Here is a 24,292-nt window from a genome sequence, read left to right as displayed (position 1 = left end):
ACTCTGAATATATTAAAAGCCAATGAACTGCACACTTTAAATAGTGAATTATATGGTATGTGACTTTTACCTATAATAAAGCTGGTTTTAAAAAAAGAGGAAGTGTTAGCATTTAGCAGGACTTATGTTTGAAGAAGAACTCCTCAGGTAAAAGAGAGTACTTGGAATATGCATTTTAAGCTGAGACGACAAACTGGAAAAAGTAAAAACTGCACCATTTGGGGAGAAATGAATAATTTATTGTGACTAGAGCAAATAGTGTGTATATGGGAAGGTGGTTGTTTTAAGGAAAGGGAAGAGCTAATTCAGCCTCTAAAGGATTACGAATGACTTCATAAGGATTCAGGCTGTATTCTACAGGCAAAAGAGCCAAAAGCTGCTTCTTTCTACCACCTCAAGGGTATCTTAAAATTCTACCCCACAACTTTATAATGGCTCCCTTCTCCCACTCCAAGCAGCAGAATGGGACAGAACTCATACCAATAAATACTTCTAATACTTACTTCTGTTTCTGACAATTGCTTTTCAGAAAGTGTCTGATGTCTAGATGAACGTCTCAAGGGTGTCACTATTTCTTCAGTAGCTTTTGACCTACTAATGTGTAAAGCTTTTGCTTTTTCAATCAATTGTTTTGCTTTAGATACATTTTTTGAAGCACTGCTTGCCTAAACAAAAAAATATGAAATATTAATTTAGGTCAGTGGCAAACATTTTATATTTAATAATTTAAAAAAATTAGAAAAGGCAAATCTTTGGAAACAGTAAAAAAGGTCAGTGGTTGCCAGAAGTTAAGTGGGGAGGAATGGATGAACAGGCACAGCATAGAGGATTTTTAAGGCAGTGACATCATGCCATATGTATGCTACTATAACGGTGGATATGTGACACGATACATCTAAACCCACAGAATATACAACACCAAGAGTGAACCCTAATGTAAACTACGGACTCTGATAATGATCTGCCAATGCAGGTTCACCAATTGTAACAAATGTACTATTCTGGTATTGATAATGTGGGAGGCTATGCAGTGTGGGGGCAGGAGGTATGTGGGAAATCTTGGTGTCTTTCACTCAGTGTTGCTGTGAACCTAAAGCTGTTCTAAAAAATAAAGTCCATTAAAAATACATATATAATAGAAAACTATAATCACAAATCATATTAAATAAAAGACAAAGAAACAGTTACTCAAACTTAGCAAGGAAATTAAATTAACATGTGTCCAGTTATACTTGGTTTGCCTTTATTTCTAACTGGAAATTTATTCAGATAAATATAATTAATTTGTGAAAAACACCCAAAGAGATGTCTGTATTAGATGTCCGCATAGATTAGAAAGAATTGTTCGTTATTTCCCACCATCTTCATGGCATCTGTTCTTTTATTTTAGTCACCTTTAAGATGAATCCATTGGAGAGAGGCTGAAAAGGTATTAAGTATGGAAAAGAGCACTAGATAAGAATAAAGTCTGGCCTTTAGGCCTGACTTTGCCATCAGTATACTAAGTGGTTTTGTGTATTTAAATATTATCTTCCAGACAATGTGATTTCTATATTCTGAGTCCACAGGCTTTAATGTTTAGATTAAAAACATCCAGAGGCACCTCGGTGGCTCAGTAGGTTAAGCGACTGACTCTTGATCTCAGCTCAGGTCTTGATCTCAGGGTCGTAAGTTTAAGCCCCGCACTGGGCTCCAAGTTGAGTCCAAAAAAAACCAACAAAAAACCAGCAAGCAAGCTGAAGCACAGTTTACATTATATGATACCTTTTAAAAGTGACATATATCTATTTAATCATAGAAAAAAGTCCAGAAGGACAAACATACCACAATTAAAAGTGGGTTATCCCTTGGGGTATCAGGGCGGCTCAGTCAGTTAAGCGTACAATTCTTGATTTCAGCTCAGGTCATGATCTCAGGGTCATGAGATAGAGCCCCAAGTCAGGCTCGGTATTCAGCTCAGTCTGCTTGTCCCTCTCCCTCTGCTCCTCCCCCTGCTCAAGCTCACTGTCTCTCTCAAATACATAAATAAAATCTTAAAAAAAAAATAAAGTGGGTTACCTCTAGATAGTAGGAGAAGATGAAATGTTTTCACTTTTAATTTTATACACTTTTTTTTTTTTTAACAAATGTTTGCTGTTTTTTAAAACCTTAAAATGGGGGCGCCTGGGTGGCTCAGTCAGTTAAGCATCTGCCTTTGGCTCAGCTCACGATCTCAGGGTCCTGGGATCGAGCCCCACATCAGGCTCCCTGCTCAGCAGGGAGTCCCCTTCTCCCTCTCCCTCTGCCCTTTCCTGCTGCTCGTGCTCTCTCTCTCTCTCAAGTAAATAAAAATAAATAAATAAAACCTTAAAATGTTTTTTAAAAACCACTGAAAAGCATAGGCATGGATATTCAAAATATATGTAAGAAGATTAGGAAAACAAAGATTTGCTTCTGTACAGTAGAGCAATACATTTGTTGTTCCACTAGCAAAATTTCTGGCAGGTGGATGAAATCTTAGAAATTCATACAAAATAATTGACCTAAATTTAAATTAACAACTCAATTATTGAAACAAACTCTTATAGAAAAAGATATGTTTTAGTGAATGTGTGGGAAAAAACCACACACACACACACATTTTGATAAGTAGTTCTGCTATTATGTGAAAACCAGTTTTTTCTAATAGTTATTTTTTTTTAGAAAATTTTATTTATTTATTTATTTGAGAGAGCGCAGGCGAGCAGGGGTAGGGGGCGGGGAGGGAGAGGGAGAGAGATTTTCGAGCAGACTTCATGCTTAGCACAGAGCCCCATCTGGGGCTTAATCTTTCGACCCTAAGATCATGACTTGAGCCAAAACCAAGAGTTGGACGCTTAACAGACTGAGCCACCCAGGCGCCCCAGTTATTTTTTTTCTGATAAAAGTTTTTAAAAGTTTATGTTTATAAAAAAACAGAAAACAGAAAAATAAAGAAAATTAAAACCAACCATAATCCTATCGCCTTGAACATAGTCATTTCCAACACCCTACTTTCTGACCTAATCACCCATCCTTCCAGCCTTACTGGGTTACTCCTGACATCAGAAACCTCTTTTTTTTTTTTTTTAAAGATTTTATTTATTTATTTGACAGAGACAGAGACAGCCAGTGAGAGAGGGAACACAAGCAGGGGGAGTGGGAGAGGAAGAAGCAGGCTCATAGCAGAGGAGCCTGATGTGGGGCTCGATCCCATAACGCCGGGATCACGCCCTGAGCCGAAGGCAGACGCTTAAGCGCTGTGCCACCCAGGCGCCCCAGAAACCTCTCTTGATAGCACTCGCCACTTGCTCCCTGTCAGCCTCTACTTCACCCCACGAAGGCTGGATCCCACTGTACACCACTTCAACTACTCTTAAAAATGTCCTCACCTCCTTTGGCTCCCTTGTCCTTCAAAACAGGGTTAAATATTTACTTGATGAGATTAATGACAAGTACTAAGCATAGTGCCTGGAATGTGATACACCATCAAAAAACATGATAGCTGTTAAGTAACAACAGAGACACCAATCTTGTCTTAGTGGTATTCACCCAAGGATTATGTCACAGTCACGCTGGGGGCTTTTCAACACACACACACACACACACCTGTACCTACTCACTGTGCAGAGAATCCAATTCTCTCACGTGGAGAAAAGCAGATTAGTTTGTAAAAGCAGCTAGATTATTCTTATGTATGCTACCTCTCCCTTTAGGGTAGTGGTTTTCAGTGGGGCAGGGTGGGGGGTGGATTTCTTTCCCTCCCAGGGATATTTGTAATGTGTGGAGACATTTTTGATTGTCATAACCAGGGGAGCTGGAGAGCTACAGGCCTATCATGGGCAGAGGCCCAGGTTATTGCTGAACATCCTACAATGCACCATCAGTCCCCTACAACAAAGAATTACCCAGCCCAAAATGTCAAAAGTACCAGGGTTTTTAGATCTGTGCCAGAGTTACAGACCCCACTTTTTAGCCTCTGATTTTAGAAATAAACCAAAAATTCAGTCATGACCCATAAGTAGCCTTAAGGAAAATGATTAGAATGTAACTCTTACCAAGAAAACTTTTTCTTTTCTCTTTTTAAAAAGATTTTGTTTATTTATTTATTTTAGAGAGAGAGTGAGGGAGAGAGCACAAACACGCAGGTGGGGGGAGGGCCTGAGGGGGTGGGACAAGCAGACTCAGGGCTAAGTGTGGAGCCTGACGCAGGGCTCAACCTCACAATACTGAGATTACAACCTGAGCCCAAACCAAGGGTCGAACACAACTGACTGAGCCACCCAGGCACCCCCAAGAAAACTCTTCCTAAGTGAATTATACTGTCCTTATCAACTGCTTTCATCTCACAGTAGGGTATGTTGACTGCTTTATAAACTAACCAGATGAATAGAATAATAGTGAGTAATAATATATGACTGTAGTTAACATAACCATCTATAAAGTATGTGAATCTTCTTTTGGCATATTACTTCTAACAGTAGTGGCTGTTTCAGGAAACAGAATACCACTTCCATGACCCCTTATTATTTCAATTACCTTTCTGGTCTGAGAAGTAAAATCTCCATCAGTTGCTTCAGATTTTTCACATCGTTTCTTAGGTTTTTTCTTAGACTTCTTAGGAGTACTAATTCTGGTGAATTTCATTCTGGGGGGAAAAAAGGACATTCATAAGCATTTTCATGATTATGTGTAAGAATTTCAATTAAATATAGAAAAGAATCAACTAGGGCTCCGATTTCTGGACAATTCTTAAAACAAAAAATACTATTAGTTTCAAACTACTGATCGAAAGTAAGCCAACTCAAAGCTAAACTCTCAGCATATAAAATGTTTCCTTTTAGAAATCATAAGCTTTGTAGAAAATTACCTCCTAAGATCACTCTTCTATGGCCAAAGCCATCATGCAACTATATATGTCAGAGTATATGGCTCAGTTTACCCAAGAAATAAAACTCTGACTAATTTTTAATCTCATGTTGGTTAGATGCACAGAATTCATATTTGAAAAATATTTCCCCAGGGAATCAGCAACCATGGTAAGAGTTTGAACTCAACTAAAATACATCTAGAATTCTTCAGAAATCATGCCTGACTTTAAATTAAATGTGGGAAATAAACAGCATTTTTGAAACTGTTTTGTTTCTTATAAATCAGCTGTGATCTAGAAAAAATAATACTCTCCAATGCTTAAAGTACTTTTCTTCCCAGCTAATAATATATGCAGAATACTGAGAACTCCAGAACAAAAAAACAAAACTTTACCTAATAGGGCTCTCTGAGTCAGAAGGTACTGTTATTAATTCTGCTGTATATAAACTGTGCTTTTCTGGTAAGTTGGCTGTTTTTGGAGTGGAAAGCTTTCCAGGACTACCTTCTTCAGAATCGGTACAGCTAATGACTACTGAAGTAGGTGTGCTGCTGGTTCTTACAGATTTCCTGGTTGGCTTGGGTGTGGAAACATTTACCAAACTGTCTTCAGTTTCAGCTTCAGAATGTATAACCTTATCCTTAACTGGCATGCTGGTTTTTCTTGAAGACTTCTTGTTACATGGAGAGGAAATCTTTAGCGGGTCATTTGCTAAATCTTTACAAGTAAGACTCTCACTGCTAAATAATGTGCTGTTTTTGAAAACTTCTGTTTTCTTTTGCCTTAAACTCATTCTAAGTCTATTTTGATTCTGCTTATCTCTAAAGGAAAAAGTCGCCGCTTTCTTTTGAATATTGCCCTGTCTGTTTCCACCTGGAGTGGTACCAGTATCTGACATTTTCTGATCTTTTTTCTTCAGCTTTTTACCTGTCTCGTTAGGAAAACTTCCTTTCTCGGTGCGTGACGGTGAATTGCCATAATCTGAAACCACCTGAATGTTAGGATCTTCCGTGATTTTTTTAGAATTACTGTCTCTTCCTTCCTCATTTAAGGATTTTTCACTGAGCTCTTTCTGCTTATCAGAAGACTTTCTGACCCCGTTTTTAAGTGCATCAGATGCCGGCTGCCTAAATGCTTTCATAAACTGCTGTCTTTCTTCTAGAGTGCATTTTGGTTTCACGGCCTCCGCACTTCCAGCTTCCAACACTGCCAATTCTAACTCTTCCTCCTGTATGACAACATTAGATTTTCTTTTCTGAACAGTCTGTTCATTCTCAGGATCAGACAGACTATTTTCCATTTCCAACTGCTTCTGTTTCAAGAAAATGGAGGGTATTTTCCTTGTCTTTCTCGGGGGAATGGGGTGAACTTGTGCAAGAACAGTGACTGTCTTATAGCGTACATGTTGGGAAATTTCACAGGTCTCTGCATCACTTACACAACCACTTTTGACCATATCTTCAACAGTTTCAGAGGGAATACAAATTGACACTGTAGAGTCTGGTATGTGTCCTGCTTTATTTTCCTTGTGACTTTTTAAAAACTCCTCATAGGAGACAGTAATCGTACTATCATTTAAGTGGGCTGTTCTAGTTATATCACCTCTGGAGTCCGCATCATTTGCAGTACTCTCGATCTCATTAGTTAGGGAAGGAGTTATCTGCTTCCTATCTTTACCATCTTTTTGATGGAGATTTAGCTCCTCCGCCAACCGTAAGCTTTCGGATAGATCTATTATATCCCTGTGCTTCCTTTTTCTCATTTTTTTGCAATCGTTTTTTGTGATCCTTTGTTTAGGATTCACTTTCTTAGAGCTTTTTATGGAGGTCATAGTGCTTGACTGTTTTTTATCTTGACTACCTTCTGCAAGTACCTCTACACGTTTCTTGTAGAGTAAAACAGAAGTACTACTTTCTACAAAATCATTATTTAGACTAGAGTCTTCTTTGCTATCATCACTAATTTTAATTGGAGATTCATTTTCAGTTTTAACATTATTTAGTCGATGAGATAAATTAACTCTCTTTCCTCTCTTCTTAAAATCTAGATTTGAGAACATTTCCAAAGGTGTGTTACAGTTCTTGCCACAGTCAGCAGGCAATGGTGCAGATGACTTCATCTTGCTCTCTTTTGCTGACCGTGTCTTCTCATTTGTGGGGGAAGTCTTTCTAAAATAATCCAGAATATTACTGGATTTTGGTGGAGAGAAAACACTGTCTCCAGTCTTCCCTATTGGTGATAAATATTTTGTAATTGTCTTGCAGGAAGATCTGTCATCATCTTTCCTTCGCTTTTTGCATGCCTATCAATTTAAGAGGGAAAAAAAGCAGTTATTTCAAACAAAATAATACAAAACATAAATTGTAAACATGGATCTAATATTTTACCTAAATGGATAAAAAAAAGAAGGCTCCTTTAGGTAATGAACCTGATATATTAGGGAAAAAGCTCATTTTGCCCCTTTTCTTTTTTTAAAGGTTTTATTCATTTATTTGACAGAGAGAGAGAGAGCACAAGCAGGGGGAGCAGCAGGCAGAGGGAGAGGGAGAAGCAGACTCCCTACTGAGCAAAGAGCCCCACAAAGGCCTCCATCCCAGGACCCCGGGATCATGACCTAAGCTGAAAGCAGATGCTTAACAGACTGAGCCACCCACGTACCCTGAAAAAAGAGCTTTAAAATTAAACCTACACTCAAATCCCAACATCACATCAGGCCACACACTTATAATTTGTGTATTTTACTTTATATATACTTAAATGAAAAGTTTCAAGGCCACTATACTTATGTACAAATGTGTTAATTTCTGTTGGCCTCTGTTTACCCTATAACCTTTGAATAATACCACCCACGCCACAAAATTTGTAACAAACACATTGCATAAAAATATTTGAAGTCAATTGCATGGTGGGGACTCTACAAATATTATTAATTCCATTCCTTTTTCTTTTTTTAGTTAAAAACAAATTATTCTTGGGGCGCCTGGGTGACTCAGTCAGTTAAGCATCCATCTCTTGATTTCAGCTCAGGTCATGATTTCAGGATCACGGGATCAAGCCCCTGGTCCTTGGGCTCTGCGCTCAGCGGGAGTCTGCTTGAGAGATTCTCTCTCTCCTCCTTCAGTCTTTCCCCCCTGAACTCTCTCCTTCTCTCTAAAATAAACAAATAAATCTTTAAAAAAAAAATTCTATTTCTAAGAAACAGACACATAGTGAACAAACCGACGATCCCCAAATTTACTAATCAAGTAAAATTATGGTGAAGGACACTTACTACAAATTAAAAAAAACAAAACTTTCCAGTGTTTTGTTATTAAAAGTTACTGTCTGCCTCCTATGTTATTACCCTCACATATTAAGTTGACTAGAATACTACAAAGTTATATTTTTGTTGGTCATAAATTAGTAACTTACAAAATAGAAAAAACTTATTAGCTACAAAAAGCTCCATCAGTCTTTTCTTTCATTTTAACTTCCCTCAGTTCATTTGTTAAAATAAACTTTCCAGAATGATAAGGAAAATTTTTAAAAGATAAGTAATGAGGGGTGTCTGGTTGGTTCAGTTGGTAAAGCATGCTACTCTTGATCTCAGGGTTGTGGGTTCCAGCTCTATGTTGGGTGTAGAGATTACTTAAAAATAAAATCTTAGGGGTGCCTGGGTGGCTCAGTCGTTAAGCGTCTGCCTTCCGCTCAGGGAGTGATCCCAGAGTCCTGGGATCGAGCCCCGCATCGGGCTCCCTGCTCTGCTGGAAGCCTGCTTCTTCCTCTCCCACTACCCCTGCTTGTGTTCCCTCTCTTGCTGGCTGTTTCTCTCTCTGTCAAATAAATAAATAATCTTTTAAAAAAATAAAATTTTGGTGATGGGTATTAAGGAGGGCATGTATTGCATGGTGCACTGGGTGTTATACGCAAATAGTGAATCATGGAACATTATATCAAAAACTAAGGATGTACTGTATGGTGACTAACATAACATAATAAAAAATTATTATAAAAAATAAAATCTTAAAAAAAAGATAAGTAATGAATGGGGGAATTATACTTCTAGAAAATTAAAAGAAAATTAAAATTAAAAGCTTGATCACAAAGCTATCATCATTAAAAACAAAGTACTGGGGGCACGAGGCTTGTTCAGTCAGCGGAGTGTGCAACTCTTGATCTTGGGGTTGTGAGTTCGAGCCCCACACTGGGTGTAGAAATTACTTTAAAAAAAAAAAGGCATAGTACTGATGCATGAATAAGGTAGTCAACATAATAGAATGAATTAGAAAACCAGAAAAAGAAAAAAGTATATATTTAAGAACTTGGTATATAAGAACAATAGCATTCTAGTTAATGAGCAAATAAGTAGTTAATAAATGTTACTGGGACAAATTTCTAACCAGTTGGATAAATATGAGGTAAAATAAATTACAGATTAAAATTGTATATGTTAAAATGAAGTGGTAAAAGCATTAGAAGAAAAAGCTTATGAGCTATTAGTATTATTATTACCCTGAGATGGTATCAAAGGCAGGATACAATGGGCTCTGGAGTCAGGCATATCTAACTTTAAGTGCTGGCTCTGACATCTACTAGCATGGGACCTTAAACATATTACTTCTAACTTTTTTTTTTTTTTTTTTTTAAAGTAGGCTCCACAGTGTGGAAACCAACACAGGGCTTAAACTCATAACCCTGAGATTAAGACCCGAGCTGAGATCAAGAGTCAGATGCTTAACCAACTGAGCCACCCAGGTGTCCACTTTTAACTTCCTAATTTACTTTTTCTTTTCTTTTTTTTTTTTTAAAGATTTTATTTATTTTTTTGACAGACAGAGAGAGCACAAGCAGGGGGAGCAGCAGGCAGAGGGAGAGGGAGAGGGAGAAGCAGGCTCCCCACTGAGCAAGGAGCCCAATGTGGGGCTCAATCCCAGGACCCTGAGATCATGACCTGAGCCGAAGGCAGACATTTAACTGACTGAGCTACCCAGGCGTCCCTCTAATTTACTTTTTCTAATGTAATTTAATTTAATTTACTTTTAATTATTTTTTTAAAAAGATTTTATTGATTTGGGGGGGTGGAGGGGAGAGGAAGAGGGAGAAGCAGACTCCTCACTGAGCAGGGAGTCCACCACGGAGCTCTATCCCAAGACCCCAGGATCATGACTTGACCTGAAGGTAGATGCCTAACAGACTGAGCCACCCAGGGGCCCCACTTTTAATTACTTTTTGATCTTCCTCCCTCATCCATATGGATACAGATAATGATACCTCAGCACGGGGTTGATATCAAGCAAAATAATGTGTACAAGGCCCTTACCCTTGCAATACTAAAAGGAAAGTATCATTACTATGAAATAAGGTAAGCAGGGCACCAAAAGCAGAAACTAAGGAAAAGCTTGATAAACTGACCATACAAAGATCAAGAACTGTCTAATTCAAGTACCAAAAGTCCTTCTTCGCATCCAAGAAAGCTGAGCAACTGTTTTAACAACCAAATATCAGCATAACAACTATTAGCAAGTAGACAAAGGTTATTCAATTCTAAAAAACAAGAAAGATTCCCAGTTAAATAAGTGAAAGTACATCTTGGCTCACTTCAAGGACACCAGTATGTATATTTCAGTTAGAACGCTAGTTTGAGATGAAAAGGTGTGCAAATACAGCAATCATCATTTTGAGATGCTACTCCGTTACTTCAAGGCATTAAAGTATCTTTATAACGACTGCTTAGTGCATTCCACTGAAACTTGGTGAATACATAAAAATAACAGCATTCCATGCTGGGACTGCTAACTGCAGTATCTTAAGCTCTAGACCCATGAAAAACTGATTTAAAAAAAAAAAATTACTTTGCTTGACTCCTATAGTGGCATACCAAGCGGTAGTCCTAGAAGGGGTAGATAGACAGACTAGATGAACTTACTCTTTTCAAGCTAAAGTTCTGATGCCTTACGATGAACCCAGACTTGATCCTGGAATCCTCTGTGACATTTCACAAGTCCAAAAAATCAGGTTCCACCAACATTTCAGGATCTGGGAACTGGTCGAGGTATCTTTTCAATCCTGACTTTCCTGGACCGAAAACATCTCACAATCTCAATGTTTCTTAGTACCTACCACGACTTTAGGAAGCGACACACTCCAGCAGTTGTTGCACACAATGTCACAACTGTAGGGCCTCATCAGGTCCCTCCTTTCCCTTCCTAGACCCAAAGTCGGGATTACTTTTCACCCACCTCCTAACAGACAGATACACTAGCTCACCTCAATCTCGTAGTCCTTCACAGGAGGGGGAGCAGCTGCCGCCGCCATGGCCAGGACCCCCACCATGCTCCCAGATTCCCGGAATGCCGGCTCCTAGGGCGTTGTGCGGCCGGGCCCCGCCAGCCTGGAGGCCATGGAGGCGGCCAGCTCCCGCAGAGGGAGCAGCCGGGACGCGGCGGTCCGTCTCCGACTCCCCCGCGCCCACCCGGCCGGAGCGGTTGCGGAGGCTGGGCCCAGCTCAGCCGAGTCGTACGCGGGAAGAGGCGGTAAGAAAGCGCGGGCAGCGAGGACTCTTGGACGCGGCCGGCGAGCGCGGGGTGCCCTCGACGCGGGCGCCCCAGGCTCAGCGCCGGGGATTGCGATCCCGACTGGGAAAGCAGGCCGAAAGCAGATCGGACCCGCGGGCTTTGGAGGGAGTTCTTGTCAATTGGGTTTTCGCGCCGTCCGGAGCGCAGGGGGCGGGGCTTACGATTGCTTCAGGAGGCTGCGCGGACGGTGAAGAGAGAGGGTCAAAATACGTCTTCGGCGAAAATGCCGGAGGTGGGATTGGTCTCGCTGTGAAATTTCAAACTAGGGGGAATTTTCGAGATTCGAACTTCTGACGCCCTTTTCACGGATGAGGACGTAATTTGATTTAAGTCCGTCGGTCGCAGAATTAAAACTCTAGATTTTTGACGCCCCAGGCTAGCCCTTTTTCAAAAGTGGAAATTTGAAAAATACAAGAAAGGAAGTAATTTGATTACATTTCTCCCAGACGCAATGTTATTTTGGCGAGCGTCCTACCTCGAAATACACTCATTCGGAATCCGAACTTGCGACTTTTAACCGTTAGTTGAGCTAACGAGGCAGTTCTTCCCACGGACTTCGTCCTCGCGGGCTGTTAGGAGTCCATCATGGTCTCAGGTGGTTGGAGAGCTCAGCTATCTCAGGGTACCAGTACTTTGCTGGTTTGTAGTGATGATAATCTCATAAGTCATTTGCATTGTTTTCGTGGATTGGTTTAGCTTTGACTTTTTTTTTTTTTTACATTAGTTGCAGTGACATATAGAGTATGTTTACTTTGTTTGAGTGCATAGTTTTAACTGCATGGTCTTAAGTGCAAAGTAAGGCAAGTAAAAGGATATATCAAATAGTAAGGGAAGCCACCTCCTTACGTCGGATTATGCATACTGATTTGAACTATTGATGTAATTGTGTCCATCTTTATACCATAAAGATGGTATTGCTCTTGTTTTGACAGCATAAAGGGTACAAATTTCTCCAATGAACCTGGAGGCAATTATTTTTTCTTTTAAAATGATTAGCCCAGGATAAGGTTTTTCGGGAAGGGAGACTGCACTACCTCCAGTCTTTATATATTGTTTTTTTGTTCTGGTTTGGTATTTTTAATTACTCATGGTAGAATAAGCACATTGCCCAAGGAGACGGATGAGGAAGAGGACAAGGAGGAGAAATAAATGAGAAAATTACAGAGAAAACTGAAAGTCCCCTTGACTTCCATCCCCAAACTCAGTGTCTTCCTCTTGGCCCCAGTGGTGGCCATTATTACCTATTTGGAGGGTAGCACTGCAAACATTTATACTTTTATGTGGATACATATATGTATCCACAGAAAAATCTTTAGTGTTGTTTTTATTTACAGAAAAGGTAACACTGTAAATAACACTTCATTTTTTTCAAGAGCTATCTATGATACATGTAGATTCACTCCCTTTCATTCTTCAGCATTCCATCCAACTATACACATTTTATCCATTTCCTTAATGATCAACATTTATGTTTTGTGTCCAATTTTCTGTTTCAGTGAATCAGTGAACACTCCTATCTATGTCTCCTTGAACATGTGTAATGTTTCTCCAGAAGACACACCTAGAAGTGGAATTGCTGGATTATCAGGGTATATATCTCTAGTGCTTTTTATTCTTCTCAGTTACTAAGCATTTAAACTGCACTGGTTTGTTAAGAATTTGCATTGAGTTTATGTTTAAATATGTAGTTAGTATTTTACACAACTCTTCTTTAGGAGTTCATGGCATTTGTAAGTTTTAAATTAAATGAGCTCTCACATTTGTATAGCAATTTAGCATTTACGATGTGTCCATGGGGTTTTTTATTATCTTCCCCATCTGACTAACCCCTACTTTTAAAGATTTATTTCTTTATTTGAGAGAGAGCTGGGGGGTGGGAGGGGGAGGAGCAGAGGAAGAGAGACAAGCGGACTCCATACTGAGTGCGGAGCCCATCACGGGGCTGGATCCCACGACTCTGAGATCATGATCTGAGCTGAAATCAAGAATCTAAGGCTTAAGTGACTGAGCTACCCAGGAGCCCCACCCTTACTTTTAAAAATTATTAACTTTTATATTCATCAAAGTAATGCCTGTATTTGGTTATTAAATGTCAAAGAGCATTACAGAACTTACTACCAGAAAAGAGCTGGGGCACCTGGGTGGCTCAGTCAGTGAAGTGTCCGACATGATCTCAGCTCATGTCATGATCTCAGGGTTGTGAGACTGAGCCCCATGTCAAGCTCCACACTCAGTGGGGAGTCTGCTTGTGATCCTCACCCCCTCCTTCTCCCTCTGCCCATCCCCCTGTTCATGCTTGCTCTCTCTCTCCCTGAAATAAATCAATAAATCTTAAAAAAAAAAAAAAGCTGATTCCTTTCTCTCTCTCTCTTTTTCTTTTTAAAGTAGGCTCTATGCTCAGTGTGGTGCTTGAACTCACCACCCTGAGGCCAAGAGTTACATGATCTTGGGATGCCTGGGTGGCTGGGTCAGTTAAGCATCCCAGAGTCCTGGGATCAAGTCCCACATCAGGCTCCCAGCAAGGAGGCTTTTTCTCCCTCTCCCTCAGTCTGCTGCCCCCCCTGCTTGTACTCTCTCTCTGTCTCTCAAACAAATAAATAAAATCTTTAAAAAAGAGAAAAAAAGAGTCACATGATCTACTGACTGTGCCAGTCATGTGCCCCAAAAAAGCTTGATTTCTATGTCACACCCTAGTATAATTTCCCAGAGGCAGCCACTTTCAAAACTCTTCTGGCACATATCTCCCTTTTTTTTTTTTTTAAGATTTTATTTATTTGACAGAGACAGCCAGGGAGAGAGGGAACACAAGCAGGGGGAGTGGGAGAGGAAGAAGCAGGCTCCTAGTGGAGGAGCCCGATGTGGGGCTCGATCCCAGAACACCGGGATCACGCCCTGAGCCGAAGGCAGACGCTTAACAACTGCGCCACCCAAGTGCCCCTAAAGGATTTTTATTTACTTATTTTAGAGAGAGAGAGCGAGCTCGTGCACTAGTATGGGGAGAAGCAGAGGGAAAGGGAGGGAGAAACCCAAGCAGACTCCACGCTGAGAGCAGAGCCTGATGCAGGGCTTGATCCCAGGACCCTGAGATCATGACCAGAGCTGAAATCAAGAGCCCGCCGCTTAATCAACTGAGCCACCCAGGCACCCTCTCAGGCGCCCTCTCCTTATTTTTAAATAGAGCAATATGCTTATACAGCTATTTCTTGATTTAACAATTGTATTTATTTTTAAGACTTTTATTTATTTGTTCAAGAGACAGAGCACAACCTACCCTGCAGGTAGAGGGAGAAGCAGACTCTCTGCTGAGCCAGGAGCTTGATGCGGGGCTCCACCCCAGGACCCCGGGATCATGACCTGAGCCAAAGGCAGCTCCTTAACCAACTGAGCCACCCAGGCATCCCTTGATTTAACAATTTTAAACAGTATTTGTTAATGTCCTTTTATGTTGGTTAAGGACTTAATTCTTTTATAACACCAACCTCCACACTTTCTTTCTTCCCACCTTCCCAATATAGTTATATTACAAAGAATTATATACCTGTACACAAATGTTCATAGCAGCTTTATTTGTAATAGCAAAAAACTGGAAACAGCCCATCAAAAGGTACATGAATAGACACATTGTGATACATCCATATTATGGAATACTACTCAGCAATACAAAATAAATGAACTATTAATACATGAAACACGGATAAATTTCAAAATCTTTATACTGAGTAAAAGAAGCCAGATGAAAAAAAAGAATACATACTGTATGATTCCATTTATTTAAAATTTGAGAAAATGCAAATTAATCTCTAATGACAGAAAGCAAATCAGTCCTTACTTGAGTTCAGGGGTTGAAGGAGGGATGAATTATATGGAAACTCTGGGGAGTGAGGGAAATGTTTATCTTGGTGATGGTTCCACAGGTGTCTACTCAGGAAAACGTTAATCAAACTGTATACTTGGCAGTTTATTGCAGATCACTTATACTCAATAAAGCTGTTTTTAAAAATTGTTAAAGCTAACTGGAGGTTTTCAGCATGGGTAAGACTCATTATTAGGGTGCTGTCCCTACTATAGAGATGATCAGATGAGCTGGCATTTTCTTTCTCTTTTTAAGCTTTACTTATTTATTTATTTGAGAGAGAGAGAAAGAGAGAGCGACCATGTGAGAACACAAGCAGAGGGAAGGGGCAGAGGGAGAAGCAGACTCCCTGTGGAGGAGGGAGCCCGATGTGGGACTCGATTACAAGACCCTGGGATCATGACCTGAGCTGAAGGCAGATGCTTAACTGACTGAGCCACCCAGGCATCCCTAAATTCCTGTTTTTGATGGCGCATTGTGGGTTCAGAGAAGAATGTACTAAAGGAATGGTTTATTGAGGGAATAAAAATTTTGCATTGCATTTGGGATTTTTCTGTTGACGTCTGAGATTTCTGTAAATTTGAGTTCTCAAAATTAAAAATATATGGCATTAATTAAAATGTTACGAGTTACAGTCAAGATTAGAATTACCTCTTAATTGGGACACCTGGGTAGCTCAGTCGGTTAAGCGTCTGCCTTTGGCTCAGGTCACAATCCCAGGGTCTTGGGATGGAGCCCTGCATTGGGCTCCTTGCTCAGTGGGGAGGCTGCTTCTCCCTCTGCCTGCTGTTCCCCCTGCTTGTGCTCGCTCTCTCTCTCTCTGACAAATAAATAAAATCTTTTTTTTAATGTATATTAGAATTATCTCTTAATTATTTTTGATTGGACAGTGGTATTTCTTTGAGTCCCTATTCAAAAATGAGGTACTAAGATTTACTTAGTTGTGTCCAGTTGATTCTAAAGAATGTGTTAGTAGCTTTAAGTGTGCAAACAGGGGAGTGATGAGACTACGAAGAAAATTGTCAGTATGTGCCCAATACAGTTAGAAACTTTCAGAGAAAAGGCTGGAGAGAGGGAAGAGGAAGCCTTGGCTGACCAGATAACCGAAGTATTCTGGACCGAATCCATGTTTACCAAACAACTCTCTGGTTGCGACTTGATTTTCCAGCTGTTGTAATCTTCAGAGCAATTATATCCTTATTGTAAATAAATAACTTAGCAAGTTGCTTTGTTTCTTGTAAGTCTTATTAGCAGGAGAAGTCAGTGACCCTGGATCTGCTCACCTCTGGGTAAACTTGAAAAGTCAATTCTAGGCCAGTGTGTTACAAAGGAGATAAAAATGTGTAAAACCCTGCCTGCTGGCGTGCTGGCTTCTATCATTGCCACCTCTATCAATCCTCTGGTTACTGTCCTCCCGTTACTTTGTTGTAAAGTTAAAAACAAAACATCCCCAAAAAAAGTAAAAAAAAAAAAAAAAATCCCAAAATTTTAAGCCTGGGAGAAGTGGTTTCACAAGAGTCTTTTCAGTTTTCTTTGCATTATTTTTCTGTATGATGTGGCTATATTAAACACATATTTCCTGCCTCCCATCAGGACAAGGAAATAAAGTTGAATGAGACCAAAATCAGCGTCTTGGCCTTGTGGACATTTTCTTTTTTTCTTTCTTTACTTTTTTCTTTTCTTTTCGTTCTTTCAAGTTCATTTATTTTTTAAAAGATTTATTTATTTTTAGAGAGAGTGTGAGCCTGAGTGGGGAAGGGGGTTGGAGAGGAAAGGGGCAACAGGAGATAACCCTCAAGATTACCTACTGGGCAAGAAGCCTGATGCAGGGCTCAATCCCAGGATCCTGAGATTGTGAACTGAGACACAATCAAGAGCCAGAAGCTTAAGAGACTGAGCCACCCAGGCACACCCCCCCCCATTTGTTTGTTTGTTTATGTAAGTAATCTCTACACCCAACGTGGGGCTCCAACTCATGATCCTGAGATCAAGTATCACAGGCTCCTCTGACTGAGCCAGCCAGGCACCCTCAATGTTTCTATCTTTTTAAAATTTCACATAGTAAAGTCTTCTGGGGTGGCATCCAATTCTATTCAACTAGCTTTAGAAAGCACACAGAACATACTGTGGTGGAGAACATTTAATAAATCCTGTTTTTTACTGACTCAATCTGTGCCTAATACTCCTGTTTCCTTGAACCATTTGACTATCTTTTCCCCTGCTTTAAGGTCAAAACCTCTGTAAAGGTCAACATCCTAATTCAAGCCTCTATCATATCATAGCTGGACTAATGCCTATGGTCTTTCCTTATTTACCACTCCATCCATCTATCCTATGTATTTTCATTTCACTGAACAAATATTTATTGAGAATCTATTATTGCCAACCCCTACTTTATTTTTAAGATTTTATTTATTCATTTATTTGAGAGAGAGTGAGTGTGTGTGGGGGGGTGGGGGGAGGAGCAGAGGGAGAGGGACAAGCGGATTCCGTGCTGAGCATGGAGCCCACATGGAGCTTGATCTCAAGACCCTGAGATCATGACCTGAGTTGAAACCAAGAGTCGGATGCTTAACCGACTGAGCCGCCTAGGTGCCCGTTCCCCTACTTTATCTTTAGACGCACCCAAGTGCCATGCTTATTTATCTTCCTAAAACATTGCTTTGCAAATGTCACTGCACTTGCAAAAACCTTTAATGTCTACTCATTAATGTCAAAACTTCTTAACCTGAACTCCATGGCCCTTATTCTTCCTCAAATGCATCTCCCAGAATATCATTCAGTCCCACCTCTCCAAAGTGGTCTGTCCCTTTTTTCTTAAAGAACCACTTATATTCCTATTTCCAAGACCTTTCCTTAGTTTTGTCCTACCTAGGGTGCCTTTTCACAGCCCTTTTGTTTAGCTAATACCTAGATTTATTCTACAGGTATCTGTTAAGTATTTAGTAAGTACCCAGCTATCTTACCTTTAAGATAAAGCTAATTTCCCATTTTCTCCAGTAGGGCTTCCCTTTTCTAAATTTCTCCAGGTCCACGTGTCATTTACTTAGCACAAAACAGGGTGGTAGAAAGAGCTTTATTCCGGCCCAGGAAAATTGCAATCTAGCTTTTATTACAGATTCATTGTGTAACCTTTAGCAAAACATGTTCTGTCTCTGTTTCCCCGCTGAGGCAACTTTCAGCTCTAACATCCTTGGCCAGGGGTCAGAAAAAAAAAAAAAAATTTAGAAAAATACCGTCCCAGCCAAATCTGACCCACCACCTATTTTTTTTTTTTAAGATTTTATTTATTACAGAATGAGAGAGCAAGAGAGACAGCACAAGTCGGGGGAGGGACAGAGGGAGAGAGAGAGGGAATCTCAAGCAGACTCCCACTGATCCCCTCTTGCAGGGCTCGATCTCATGATCCTGAGATCATTACTTGAGCTGAAATCAAGAGTCTGGCCCTTGATGAACAGACTGAGCCACGCAGGCGCTCCAGACTCACGACCTATTTTTGTATGACCCCTCAGGGAAGAATGGTTTTTATTTTCATTTATTTCTTTATTTCTTTTAGAGAGGAGCAGAAAGAGAGAAAGGGGCAAGGGGCAGAGGGAGAGAGAGCACTTTAAGCGGTCTCCACACTCAGCCCAAGCCAGACAAGGGACTGGATCTCACCACCCTGAGCTCATGACCTGAGTGAAACCAAGAGTCAACCCCTTAAGTGACTGAGCCACCCAGGCACCCAGATTTTTTTTTAAAATAGCTTTAAAAAGATGCAAAGAATATTTTGTGAAAGGTGAAAATTATGTTAAGTTCAAATCTGTATCCCCATAAGGTTTTATTTGCACACGGGCACGCCCATTTACTTCCGACGTTGCAGCTGAGACATGATGGCCCACCAAGCTCCCAAATTTTCCTGCTTGCCCCTTACATTAAAAGCTTGTCCATCTTGGATTTCTGCCCAGATTGCCGTACCTACCGCTGGTCATCGTCCTGGCTCCCTCAATAGACTGCGAGCTTCTGGGTGGTGTGCTCTCGTCTGACCCTCTGAGCGCGGGGCCTGGTTCACAGTAACCTTCTAAAACGCCTGCCGCTGCGGGGACGCTCCTTTGCTGGGGAGGTGGGACAGTGACGATTTTAGAGCCATCTGGGTTGAAATAGCGACGGCTTGAGACAGTTGATTCCCCTCTCCGCCCGTTTCCTCCTCCGTGAGGAAGGAGCCGCAAGGGGGGCTGGTAGTGAGACCGGAGTGAGAGAAGATGGGGGAAGCAGTCGGCGAGGCGCAGTTACCAATCTTTCCCTGACCCCACGCGTCTCTGGAAGAAGCACTGCGGTCAGGCGCTGCGCGGGAAACCGGCCACCGCGGCGTGGGCGCGGGAGGGCGGTGCTGGGACCCGGAGGAGGGTCATGCCGGGCGCCGGCGTGGCTGTCAATCAAGGCGGCCGTGGGGCGGGGCGGGGCGGTGCTTCCGCCTGCGCGTGGTCTAGCGGGGCAGCTCGCCGGCTCCTGGGACAGTGGGGAAACCGCGCCCGCAGCTGCCGGCGGCGCGGCCGGACGAGGGGGCGATGGAGCTGGAGCCCGAGCTGCTGCTGCAGGAGGCCCGGGAGAACGTGGAGGCGGCGCAGAGCTACCGGCGGGAGCTGGGCCAGAGGCTGCAGGGGCTGCGGGAGGCGCGGAGGCAGGTCGGAGGGCCGCGCCCGAAAGGGCGCTGAGGCCCGGGGAGGGCGCGGGGTGCCGTGCGGGTGGGTGGAGGGCTAGGAGGGCTCCGAGGAGCGGAAGAAGGGAGAAGGGAGGAGGCTCTGAAGGTGCAGGGAGACCCTGCACGGTCTGGGAACTAGGGTGGTGGGTGCTGGCTGGGGGAGTCTTAAGGGGAAGGGACAAGTTTGGGGGATCGAGGAAGAGTGTGAGGGGCGTCCCCTAAACTGTGTGGGGCGGTGAGGGGGATAGAGGTGGAGGTTGGGGAGAGCGAGGGAGCATAGCAAAAACCGAGGGCGTCGTGGAGGGCACTGAGGACTGGGGAGAGTTGGGAGGGGTGGAGATTCTTTGGGAAAACCTGCCTTGGGAATGGAGACTGATTTTAGAGAGCCTGAATGGGATATTGGAAGGGGAAGACTAAAGAGACAGTGACAGGGTAATTGAGAAGCAGTAGAGTTAACACTAAATGAATGGGGTTAATGCGAGGGTAGTACTTAAAATCTCATATAATCTTGAATGCATTAAAAAAAATTTAACGTAACTTTACTCTAGGTGGTTTAGAATTTAAGGTGGAGCTGTGTTGGAAAGGCAAAAGAAGGAAATCGAAGTACTTGAGGGATAGAATACAAAAGTGTAAGGAAATGGGAAAAGATTTAAAGAAAGGAGTGCTGAAAGGAAAAGCTAACTATACTTTCAAGTGACAGCATTATCTGTTCTATGGGGACATGGTTATCAAAGATACAGGAACACCCTGAAACATACAGAAAAAAGATATAACCCACTGCCAATGTGTAATAAGACAGATAATCCTCAAGTAACTATTAACACAGAATCTTCATAAATGCTTTTCGAGTGAGTCGGGTTCCATCTGAGTGGCATCATTTGAGTGAGATTTTTAATATCACACTTAATATTAATCTTTTTTTTTTCTTTTAGATTTTGTTTTTATTTAATCTCTACGCCCAGTGTATGGCTAGAACTCATGACCCTGAGACTGAGAGTTGCATGCTCTTCCAATGAGCCAGCCAGGCATCCACACTTGATAGTAATCTGTATTGGCATTCTAGTAACTCCCATGCTGCACAGAGTCTGAACATGTACAGCTGGTAGAATAGGGCTGTGAAAACAGTACCTCTGGATATTTTCATCATTGAGAATACTTGGCACGCTCTAGGTTTTATAGATTTTGAAAACTTTGTAGAGCTCCTGTAGGCCAGGCATTATTCGTAGTCTAGTAGCAAAACTGCAAGCAAAATCTAGATACAGTTATCCAGTTTGGTGAATGCTTTTCATGGCTTTCCAGTGCATTCATCTTGATTTCCATCTGAAAACCTCCGCATTACTCCTTCTGCTGTTTTGAAGTAGAGGTTCTAAATCTAGGTCATTGTTTCGGAAGAGATTAAAGTATCTCTGATCATATGACTAATGTTTCAGCCAGTTAAGATATCTTCTGTATGAGCAGGACTTTTATGTAACTCCATCTGCAACTAAGAAACAGTAGACACTAAATGAATGAGTTTAGCACCTGAGAGTAGCACTCATTAATTTCTTGTGTAATTTTGAATTCACTAAACAAATTTAGTACAATCGCATTCTGAATGGCTTAGAATTCGGTTTCCAGACCTGTATTCTTTTACATTTTATATCCAATAATGTAAACACAGGACGTACTTTCCTATAAGTTAGTGTAGTTCAGTATGGGTTTTTGTTTTGCTTTTGAGCCCCATTGTCTCAGGCTTGAGAGAGAAAACACCAAAAGAACATCCATCACAGTTAAGTCCCTGATGACATTGCCTTCTGACTAGAGTAATAGTGTAGTTCTCTTTCATGAACGGGATTGTGTTTTGTGCCAGTTACAAGGCGTCTCTCCTCAAAGCTCATTCTGGTGGATTGTATATGTTTGGGTTTGTAGAATAAGTCCTCTGTCAGCTTGGATTCTAAGGCAGGTCCATGTTACAAGAATGTTATCAAAATAAGCAGCTGCTTTTGTTTGGTGGTGAGGATATTTTTAGGGTTCCAGTCATTTTCAGAATAACTACCTAAAATTTGGCTTTTTGGTCAAAGATTTTGCACGGGGGAAGGATGAGCAGAGAGGAGAGATGCTCCCTTTTGTGTATAGTTTTTACTTGCTGATTTTATTTCCTTTTGGCATATGATTTTTTTATTGATATATAATTTACATACCATAAAATTCATGCCTTAAAATGTGCAATTCAGCATTTTTTAGTATATTCACAAAGTTGTACAACCATCGCTACTAATTCCAGAACATTTTCATCACCCCAAAAAGAAATCCCATACCCGTTAGCTGTCATTCCCTCTGCCCCTGACAACCGCTAAACTACTTTCTCTATTTGGATTTGCCAATCCTGGACATTTTGTATAAATAGAATCATACAATATGTGGCCCCGTGTGACTGACTTCTTCGACTTAGCATGTTTCCAAGGTTCATCCATGTGGTAGCTTGTAGCTGAATAATACTTGTTGCATGGATATACCACATTTAATTTATACATTCATCAATTGATAGACACTTGGATTACTTTCACTTTTTGGCTATTATGAATGTTGCTGTGAACATTCACGTACAAGTTTTTATGTGGCTATGTTGTCAGTTCTTTTAGTACATACTTAGAAATTGCTGGGTTGTACGGTAACTGTTTAACTTTTTCGAGCACTCAGCATACTTTTGTCTTTGCTTTTGTTTCTTACCCTTTAAGAATCTCTCATGAAATTTGTTTCATGTTAAGAAACCATGTCTATAAAAATCTAGAAGGGTGAAGGGTAAAAATACTTTGTTATTCTGTCAAAACCAACTGCCAGCATGTGGCAGCTTCTCTTCTTGTGGTTAAGTTTAGGCCCTACCCTCTTTGTTTAGAGAAAAGGAAGTTCTGTGTAGGAATGCAGGGGTAGTCTGTAACTCTTACTGTTTAAAAAAGTTAAAGGCTAGAGAGATAGGTTCGTTGTCTTCAGGAAATCAGATAATGTTTACAGCCAGCCCGGCCTAAATGATGTTGAAATCATAAGGAATAGTTCTCTATAGTTCCCTGGAATCCTTGGTACTAAGAGGTAAATACCAAAGAAATTAACACCCACTCTCCTTAAATACTCATTAGTTCATTCACCCAGTAAATATTTATTGGGTGGGTCAGAGATACTTCTCGGTCTTAGAAATACCATGGTGAGGGAAATAGACTAGTGCTCTCATGGATTTACTCTTTCCTTTGTTGGTGGGTCATTGGACTATTACTCCTAAAAACAAAACAAATAGGAAAAACCTAAATTCTTGCGTCTTCATTTTCAGATTTCACTTCCATTATGTTTTCGTTACTTGTTTATTTGTATGGGGTTGGCTTTCCTCTCATTGTAAGTAGAGATGGCTGATCAAGATGTCACATGGTGATGTCAGCTGGCCAGTCAGATGTGCCTCACAGAGTGATACTACCTGGATGACATTGCCATTGTCTGGGGCCTAATCCTTAAGCTTTGCAGGTCCAGAAACTCCATCTCTGTACGTTATCAAAGGGGGATTAGTTTGAGGCACTGGAGGTGCTTACAGTGAGAAGTACCAGTGCTCTAGTCTGTATAGTTATAATTCATGCTAGAAAATGAAAGTGTCCCTTCATGTGCTTTTAGCGTGATTCAGTGTCTCTCAGGGCACTGATGAGAGCAAGCAAGTCTCTGCTCTTTCAGAGTAAAGGGCCAGATCTGTTCCCTAATTAAGATACTATTTGGTGAGGAGCCTGCCTAGACCCTTGGATTACTTTCTAGCTCTGGCCTGTGGCATCCTTTTGATCCTTGCTACCACAAATGTGGTCCATGACCTGAGAGCTTGCAAAGAATGCAAGAATCAGGCCAGACCTACTAAATCGTAATCTGAACTTGAACAAGATTGTCAGGTGTGATATGTATGCACATTAAAAATTGAGGCACACTGCCTTAGAGTGTACCATTACCAATGGTCAGCTTTCTACTGATTTCTGTGGTTTAATCTAACCATAAGTGTGTTTTTATAAATTGTTGTTGTTTATCCTCAAGTTTAAAACCTGGCTGGCTCAGTTGGTGGAGCATGCGATCTTGATGTTGGGGGTCATGAGTTTAAGCCCTCCATGGGGCATAGAGCCTCCTTTAAATGAAACAAAACGTCATTTGAAATATCATAGGTTTGTTAGATGATTATATGATGATACACAAGTGAATAATTGACAATAAGCTAGTGCTTGTCCTGTCATGTCTTAATATCTGTAATGTGACCATTTGTCTTTATAGTATTTTGTTTTCAATTTTTTAATAGTTGATTTCAGACAATTTTTTTGAAGATTTAATTAGCAGTCTTGATA

General features: G+C 41.1%; 2 protein-coding genes across 4 annotated transcripts in view; one reads left to right on the top strand and one right to left on the bottom strand.

Moving 5' to 3' along the window:
• The window catches only part of ATAD5 (ATPase family AAA domain containing 5), a 54,004-nt gene extending 34,364 nt beyond the window's left edge, over nt 1-19,640 (bottom strand). Inside the window, exons 1-4 of one of the 3 annotated variants that reach the window (XM_034641365.1) lie at nt 19,236-19,640; nt 5,263-7,169; nt 4,537-4,645; nt 504-665 (exon numbers count right to left, since the gene is read on the bottom strand). In XM_034641365.1, coding sequence (XP_034497256.1) covers nt 504-665; nt 4,537-4,645; nt 5,263-6,986 — 1,995 coding nt within the window. In that variant the 5' untranslated portion in view covers nt 6,987-7,169; nt 19,236-19,640. Of the gene's footprint in view, nt 1-503; nt 666-4,536; nt 4,646-5,262; nt 7,170-11,113; nt 12,018-19,235 lie in introns of those variants that run through there. The other 2 variants (XM_034641364.1, XM_011230444.3) reach the window with 2 other exon arrangements.
• An 89-nt stretch (nt 19,641-19,729) lies between these two features.
• CRLF3 (cytokine receptor like factor 3) overlaps nt 19,730-24,292 on the top strand; it is a 34,718-nt gene continuing 30,155 nt past the window's right edge. The window contains exon 1 of the mRNA XM_034641366.1: nt 19,730-19,938. Within this exon, the coding sequence (XP_034497257.1) occupies nt 19,822-19,938 (117 nt within the window). The 5' untranslated portion in view covers nt 19,730-19,821. The remainder of the gene's footprint in view (nt 19,939-24,292) is intronic.

Source organism: Ailuropoda melanoleuca, chromosome 13 (genome assembly GCF_002007445.2).
Source record: "Ailuropoda melanoleuca isolate Jingjing chromosome 13, ASM200744v2, whole genome shotgun sequence".
Classification (NCBI taxonomy): Eukaryota; Metazoa; Chordata; class Mammalia; order Carnivora; family Ursidae; genus Ailuropoda; species Ailuropoda melanoleuca.
This window is presented reverse-complemented; position numbering and strand designations above follow the sequence as displayed.